This window comes from Carcharhinus amblyrhynchos, chromosome 31 (genome assembly GCF_965287045.1).
Source record: "Carcharhinus amblyrhynchos chromosome 31, sCarAmb.v2.hapA, whole genome shotgun sequence".
Taxonomy (NCBI): Eukaryota; Metazoa; Chordata; class Chondrichthyes; order Carcharhiniformes; family Carcharhinidae; genus Carcharhinus; species Carcharhinus amblyrhynchos.
In genome coordinates, this window is record NC_137354.1 from 6,315,710 (window position 1) to 6,324,237 (window position 8,528).

At 44.9% G+C, this 8,528-nt stretch overlaps 1 protein-coding gene across 1 annotated transcript; it reads right to left on the minus strand.

The window, feature by feature from the left end:
- Positions 1-220: 220 nt before the first annotated feature.
- Positions 221-2,304, minus strand: ddit4 (DNA-damage-inducible transcript 4). The gene is made up of 2 exons (XM_080215804.1): positions 2,044-2,304; positions 221-1,097 (listed from the first exon to the last, which is right to left on the minus strand). Exons 1-2 carry the CDS (start codon positions 2,228-2,230, stop codon positions 616-618), a joined length of 669 nt encoding a protein of 222 aa, XP_080071930.1. The 5' UTR covers positions 2,231-2,304; the 3' UTR covers positions 221-615.
- Between the last annotated feature and the right edge of the window lie 6,224 nt (positions 2,305-8,528).

Below are 8,528 nucleotides of genomic sequence, written 5' to 3' on the forward strand. Positions count from 1 at the left end.
CCAATAAAAATTCAGGAATTGCAACAAGCCCTGAGCACTGAGACATGTGTGTAAAAGAGCACCAGTGAAATAGAACCATGGCTGATGCAATTCTTAATCTGAACCAAATGTCAAGCCCAGTAACAGGGTTACACAATGAGTAATATCTCCTGAAGAGTCAGGAAAGCAAACTAGTGAACATTCCCTGCTGTGTCATTTGAGAGAGACTTAAGCAAACAAATAAAGTACCAAGAGAAATTTTATTTCAAGAGTACAAACCATACTGAAGAAACACCAAAGTATCAAAAAAGTTTTTTGTATGTAAATCAATGAGTCCTTCTGGTAGGCTGCCCTGCAGACCTACCTACTTGTTCCCCAGTTTGGGAACAACACCACACAATAGCACCATGTCTGGAAGTGAAGCTTTCTGACTGAGAGGTAACAAATAGCCCCTCGGGCCAGTACAGAACTAGCTCCACATGATGTTAAGACTGCACTTAACTGCTCTCTTGCAGTGTGTACAAATTCCCATGCATTAGCTTTTAGTTCTGAGCTGGTGTGCAGGGTGAGTGAATTGACCTATTCAGTCCAGGTGAGATTATTTTGGGTCCCAGTGTCATTATCTGAGCCACCATCTCAGCACTCTTCAATGAAGATCTCAGTGGAGCTGTACAGTTTTCTCTTAATGATCCGGAACCTGGGGCTGAGCCGGAGTGCCTGGCTGTAGCCTGGAGTGAATGAGGGGCCGGAGCTCAGGAAGTCCTGGAATTTGCACCACAAGCCACCTTCCAGCCTCAGCACCAGGGCCAGCTCGAAGGTGGGCGGCAGGCTGGCATCCACCACGATCCGGTCCACGTCCTTGCAGCCGGCCTGGTCCTCCACGCTGAGGTGCAGCACGGCGCCCCGCAGCCCGCACGGTTCCCCGGCCGCCAGCCGCAGCAGCTCATCCGCCACCTGAGCCGTCAACTGGTCCGGGATCAGCAGCTTGAAGCAGCGCAGGGCCCCCTGCTTTGCCTCACTCAGGCTCTGTTCGATCAACTGGATCACATCGGCACACAGGAACTCCTCGAAAGGATCATCAGTGATCGACTCACTATCTGATTCCAGACTCCCATAATCTGCACCAGAGACATTAAAAAAAACTTAGAACCCAAAGCTAAAACATGACCCCCAAAAGTACCAGAGATATTAAAGCCAGAATAGACTCCCCTCCCAAATTGTACAGATATTAAAACTAGAACAGGACCCCCCCTACTCCAAATCTGGAGAGTTACATTAAAGAGGCCTAAACAAATAGAAAACACAAGACCCCCTCCCCCCGGAACAATGACAAAAGCTCAGATGTTCATAATCTACACCAGACACTTAAAGATGGACCCTAAAGAAAATAAGACATTTCCCATTTTCAAAAACCAGATTCGAACCCCTGACAAACTAAAAACCTAAATTCTCAACTTTGAGACATTAAAACCAGAGAACCCCAAAGACAGACAGACTTATTTGCAACCAGAGACAAAAAAAACACTAAGACGTTTAAAGACCAGAACAGACCCACCTCCTCCTCCCCCCAAGCAGCAAATTAACAAAGACAAATCTAAACTCTAATCTGAACCAGTGGGGCATTTTTATATTTCAATAAAATGTCACTCAAGGATTTACAGTGTGGGAACAGGGAAACAGGATCACCTTAGACATGGAAGGCAACATTAACATGTTTAGTGGGAGAATTAAGAATGGGAGCAAACAAAATACGAGATCGGGGGGCTATAAAGTATCCAATGATATTACATTAAGATCCGACAAAAGTGGTGTTGGAAATCCTTAACCCAGATCAAGTCCAAGATAGGGTGCAATGCCTTGTCAGCCTCCTGTGGGGATCAGGAATTGGATTGAGTTTTAGGAGCAAGGAATGGAGTCGGCCAGTCCACTGAGAATTGGCTTTGTAACTTAGTAAGAAAATACAATATTCTCAGAGTAGAGGGAGAGTTAATGTGCCCAGTCCACACTGACCTTGTTTTTGATGGGAACTTGTCAACCTAGACCCCCTCCCCCTATTGCACTTACCGCTGTCTGCGTCCAGCCCGGGCTGGCTCTCGGGCACTTGGTGCTGGAGTGGCTGGGCTGCCGGCTGTTGTTGCGAGGGGGAACCGCCGCTCCCTCCGGTCAGGTCGGCGATCTTCTGCAGCAGCTTGCCCCAAGAGGAGGGAGGCAGAGGGGGCTCAGGAGGCACGGGAACCCGTCCGTGGCACATTGCTGGCCGGCGAAGGACGAGGCGGTGGATTTAACGATGCCGACTTACACACCTCCTCTTCCAGGGAGGACTGACAGCGGAATGCCACAGTGGCCGGCAGCGCCGCGTTTTTATAGAGAGTTGACGCAAGTACGGCCCCGCCCCTTGCCCGCCTGCCCCGCCCATCTTTCCATAATAGGCTTGGTATTCCAAATGCGGCGGAGATTGGCTCCACCCACCGGCGGCTCGGCCAATCAGCGCCCGTGGCACGTACCCCACGTTCGAAAGTCTGGCCGGTCCTGGCTTGCTGAGGGAGAGAGAAGCGGAGTGCGCTTGCGCAGAGCTGCCTGCTGTCTGTCCCTGGGACACTTTGTTCTGGAACTTTAGAGAACAGAACAGAGAGAGAGCACAGGAAACAAACACGCAGCAGCATGTGTGTGCAGCATAAAACACACACTGGAAAAAAACAAGTTTAAACCCCTCATGCAATCTTCCTGAGCTGCTTCAGCATTATTATTATAGTATTATTTGTTTAAACAAACAAGTTGCAATTTTTCTTTGGTTCTGAGATTTGCATTATTTTAATGATTTTAAAAACAAGTTTAACATTCGTTTGCATTATTTATTTGTTTTAAAAACAAGTTTAAATTTCTCAGTTGCAACCTATCTGAGCTGAGTTTTTACATTATTTTACATGTTTTTAAAACGAGATGAAACTTCTCAGTTGCAACCTATCTGAGCTATCTGAATTTTTGCATTATTTTATGTTTTTAAAAACATGTTTAAACTTCTCAGTTGGAACTTTTCTGAGCTGCCTTGAGTTTTTGCATTATTACTATCTTTGTGCAGCCTGGAAAAACAATACAGAAAGAAGCAAGTCTGAACTTCTCAGTTGCAAACTTTCCTTGGTTCTGAGTTTTTGCATTATTATATTATTTGTTCTAAAAAAAGAACAAGTTTAAATTTCCCAGTTACAACCTTTCCTAGGAAATTTTCACAGTGACTTCATTGTAGTATTAATGTAAGCCTACTTGTGACACTAATAAATAATCTTTAAACTTTTTCTTGGATCTGAGCTGCCTGAATTTTTTGCATTATTATAATATTTGTTAAAAAAAACAAGTTTAAACTTCTCAGTTGCAACATTTCTGAGTTACTTGAGTTTTTGTATCATTATTATTTGAGTGCGTGCACTCACACAAAAAAAACAAGTCTAAACACCTCTGTTGCAATCTTTCTAAGCTGCCTGAGTTTTTGCATTAATATTTTTGATTGCGTGTCTGCATAGAAGGTACAGAGACACTGGCCTGGCGCCAGCATAGGGGAGGGCCATGTTCGGGCATGTTATTAATCAGTCCAGCTCAAGTACAGTATGCAATCCCTGGAGGGAGGGGGGTTTACAGAAACCTTCACAACATGATCTGCATGGCAATGTCAAAATGATGTGAAGCAGATGTGTATGGGGGAGTGGGGGTGGGGGGAGAGGAGGGAGGTGAAACATTCAATAGCAATTTTTGCATTTAGCTTTTTGATTTTTCTGCACTCCAAGGCAAAAAAGGTGCCAGCGGCCCCCCACCCCGCCCCATCTGTTGTAGCTGAGTTGCATTTTAACATTAGTATGTATTACGAATTCTAGAAATTCTGCAAGTTATTATCAGTGTATCAGACCTCTCCAATGCATTGCCGGGCATTCTGTACAATGATGCATTTGGAAATGCTGCCACTGTGATGGAGACACAGATGGCAGTGGTTTTGACAAGACACAGAAGGAATGAAATGAATGACTGGTTCGATCTGTCATATTGGAGCTGGTTGAAGAAGGGATGCTGGCCAAAAGGAAGCATCCCCTGCACTTCCAACAGAGCCTAAGGGGTTTAACATCTACTGGTGTCAGGGGAAGGCAGATGGGACCACAGTTTGCTATCAGAACAACAGTAACATACGATTACGTAGCTCTTTTAAAATAGAAAAATTCTCCAAGGCATTTCAGGGATATGTAATCAAGATATTGTGATTGCAGAGAGGGGTATTAAGATAAAAAAAAGACTGATCATAGAGATGGGATTCAAGGCAGATTTTCAAATGTGCTTCACTGGGTAGCAGCCTTGTCTAGAAGCCAGAAGATCACACAAACAGTTTGCCTTCCAGAAACTCCAAACATTAAAATATAGCTTTGTACCCTAATGTGTTAGTGAGATGAACATAAGAACATAAGACATAGGAGCAGGAGTGGGCCATCTGGCCCCTCGGGCCTGCTCCGCCATTCGATAAGATCATGGCTGATCTTTTTGTGGACTCAGCTCTACCTACCCGCCTACTCACCGTAGCCCTTAATTCCTTTACTGTTCAAAAATCTATCTTTACCTTAAAAACACTAAACGAGGTAGCCTCAGCTGCTTCACTGGGAAAGGAATTCCACAGATTCACAACCCTTTGGGTGAAGAAGTTCCTCCTCAACTCAATCCTAAATCTGATTTCCCTTATTTTAGACTATGCCTCTTAATTCAAGTTTCACCTGCCAGTAGAAACAACCTCCCTGCTTCTATCTTATCTATTCCCTTCATATTCTCATATGTTTCTATAAAATCTCCCCTCATTCCAATGTGTATAGCCCCAGTCTACTCAGCCTCTCCTCATAAGCAACTCTGGAATCAACCTAATGAATCTCCTCTGCGCCCCTTCCAGTGCCAGCATATCCCTTCTCAAGCAAGGAGACCAGAACTGTACACGGTACTCCAGGTGTGGCCTCACCAGCAGCTTATATAATTGCACCATAACCTCCCTGTTTTTAAATTCCGTATGTCTAGCAATGAAGGACAAAATTCCATTTGTGAAGGTGTTTGCACTGTCAGAGGTGCTGTGTTTTGATTTGATGTTAAAATTGAGGCCACATGTGCCCTCTCAGGTGACAGCAGAAGATCTCATAGAACATAGAATCCTACAGTGCAGAAGGACACCATTCAGCCCCTCAAGTCTGCACCGACCACAATCCCACCCAGTCCTATCCCCAGAACCCCATGCATTTACCCTAGCTAGTTCCCCTAACACTGAGGGGCAATTTAGCATGGCCAACAGAACTCGCACATCTTTGAACTGCGGGAGGAAGCCAGAGCACCCGGAGGAAACCCACGCAGACACGGGGAGAACATGCAAACTCCACACAGTCAGTGACCCAAACTGGGGATTGAATCCGGGTCCCTGGCGCTGTGAGGCAGCAGTGCTAACCACTGTGCCACCATGTCGCCCATGGGACTAAGGCAGGGTAGTTTCCCCACTATCCTGTCTAATACACAGCCCACAAACATCATCACTAAAAAGGAACGTTACTAGATCATTATTACATTGCTGTTTGTGTGATCTTGCTGAGTACAAATAGGCTGTTGTAGTTCCTGCGTTATAACAGTGAATACATTTCAAAAACAAAGTGCTTTGGGACGTCTTAAGGTTCTGAAAAGTGATTTATAAATGCAAGTTTTCCCTCCTTTGAAAGGAGGGGTTTAAGGCAGGGAACTCTATTTCACATTAAATTTCAGAACGGCCATATACCAGTGCTGGAGCAAAGCAAGGGGCAATGAACAGGAACGGTAAGGACAGAAAGTTTGTTGGAGAGATTGAGCTGGTGGAGATCAGAGATAAACCAGGGTGAGCCAACAAAATAATTTTAAGTCTATTTATTAATGTGACGAGCAGGCTTACATTAACACTGCAGTGAAGTCCCTTAGTCGTCACACTTGGGTGCCTGTTTGGGTGCACTGAGGGAGAATTTAGCATGGCCAATGCACCGAACCCGCACATCTTTGGACTTGGAAGGAAAGTGGAGCACTTTCACAGGAAGAATGTGCAGACTCCTCACAAACAGTGACCCAAGCCGGGAGTCGAACACGGTTTGTGAAACGGCAGTGCTAACCACTGAGTCACCGTGTCACCTAAGGAAGAAGCGAATCTTAAATTCAAGTGTTGAGGCACTGGGAGATAGAAATTGGCCAGAGAGGAGGGGTGTGATAATCAAATGGGAAATCAGTGGCAGAGTTTATGGAGAATTAGAAGACAGCCAGAAGCATCACGTGTGGATATGACCAAAGCATGTTAGAGTTGATAGTCTGGAGTAGGGGAAACAGTATGACGGTGAAAGTAGGTGGCCATTGGAAAGAACAAGCACAGGGTCAGAAGCTGAGCTTCAGGTCAATTGGAATACTTTAGTTGCAGAGTCTGGTTCAGTCTGAGGCAATGGCTGGGTAGGGGATGAGCTTAGTGATCAAAGCAGGTGGACTGCAACGGGTTCAAGACGGCAGCTCACCACCACCTTCCCAAGGGCAACCAGGAATGGACAATAAATGCTGGCCAGCCAGCGACACCCATGCCCCATGAATGAATTTAAAAAGAACTGATTTATATTGTCAAGGAGCGGCACATTAATGAGAAAGAAGAGAGGATCAAAGTAAAAGTTAATTTATTAATTACAAGTAGGCTTACATTAACACTGCAATGAAGTTACTGTGAAATTCCTCTAGTCGCCATGCGCCTGTTCAGGTACACTGAGGGAAAAGTTAGTATGGTCAATGTATCTAACCAGCACGTCTTTCAGACTGTGGGAGGAAACTGGAGCACCTGGATGAAACCCACACAGACACAGGGAGAATGTGCAAACTCCACACAGACAGTGAACCAAACCAGGAATTGAACCCAGGTCCCTGGTGCTGTGAGCAGCAGTGCTAACCAACTGTGCCACCTTGCTGCGCGTGGTGTCACGGTGCGGGAGTGGAGCTCTGCCTGTGGTCGGAGTGAAGAGCAGATACAATCAAGGCTAGTCCCACTGAACTAAACAACAGAAGGTAAATGGGTGGATGAGAATGACATGGTCAACAATAATGAGAGTTGCAGCAGAGTTCAAAGAAACATGACTCTGTGGTCAAAGTCAGACACACATAAATTGACTGTAATGTCAGGGGGATTAGCAGGGTAAATGAGTGTTACGGGAATAGGGTCTGGGTGGGATTGTGGCCGGTACAGACTCAGTGGGCCAAATGGCCTCCTTCTGCACTGTAGGAATTCTATGAAGACATTGCTTACAACAATTTTGATACTGCGGCAAGGACAGCAATCAGAGAGATTCAGACATGGAAAGACAGAAGAGATTGACATGAATTTGAATAACTTTATCCAAAAGCTATCTCTGAGGATAATGTAGCACTCCTTCAGTATGCACTGAATTGTCAGGGGTGGGTCATTACATTGTAAGTACAATGTTTAACCGAATCTGTTTCTGTGGTTGTTTAACCTCCATATAAGCAGCAGCTCGTCCTAATCCCTTGTGCTATTCCCCTTCATTCCCTTTTCCTTCAGCTTATCTAACCTATTGTTAAATGTTGACGTGATCTCTTCAATAGGGAGATCTGAAAATCATAAAATCCCTGCAATGCAGAAGAGGCCATTCGGCTCATCTACACCCACTGTCTGACAGAGCATCTTATCCAGGACCTCTCCTGCTGCCCCATCCCCGTCACTCACACATTTCCTATAGCTGATCCAGCCAACCTACACATCTTGGGTCACTAAGGGGCAATTTAGCACGGCCAATCCACCTAACCTGCACATCTTTGGGATGTGGGAAGAAACTGGAACACCCGGAGGAAATCCACGCAGACACGGGGAGAACATGCAAACTCCACACCGACAATCACCCAAGGCTAGAATTGAACCTGGGTCCTTGGTGCCTCTGTGCCAACCCAACACCCTAAAGACACAACACCCTCAAAACCCTCTGTGTACAGAAATTTCTCAAATTCTTAATCCTAGGTCTTACACCTCCTTCCAGGCTCCTTAGAACAGTGCATGTTCTCTGGATTATTAATCTAGGCACATATGTCTAATATATATTTACTTATATATAGTTCAGCAAATGAATTCATCAGACTGGAAGGGGTGTTTCTTAAATCTATTCTAAGTTCTTTCCAAAACACACAGGACGCCTTAAAAGCAGTAAAGAGACGTAATTGCTAGGTTTATATTTTGAAATATCTGGATGCCTATAAATGTTTTCACTGCAGCATGTTATTGTCCAATAAAAATAATTTCTGTCAGAAAATATCGGGTAGAGAGGGCATGGTTTGAAATGATTCCAGTAAATGCATTTTAAAGCAAACAGATTAAGTTGTAAACTATCTGAGAATGTGGAAGCATCAGCAAGTATGTGAAACATTCATGAGGTTTCGTGTAGGTGTCCAAAATGGGAACGCATCTAAATATTTGTGGTGAATTGGTCTGTCACAGCACTTTACAGCAAACCTTAAAAAGGGACAGTGTTGGAACTGTACAGAGA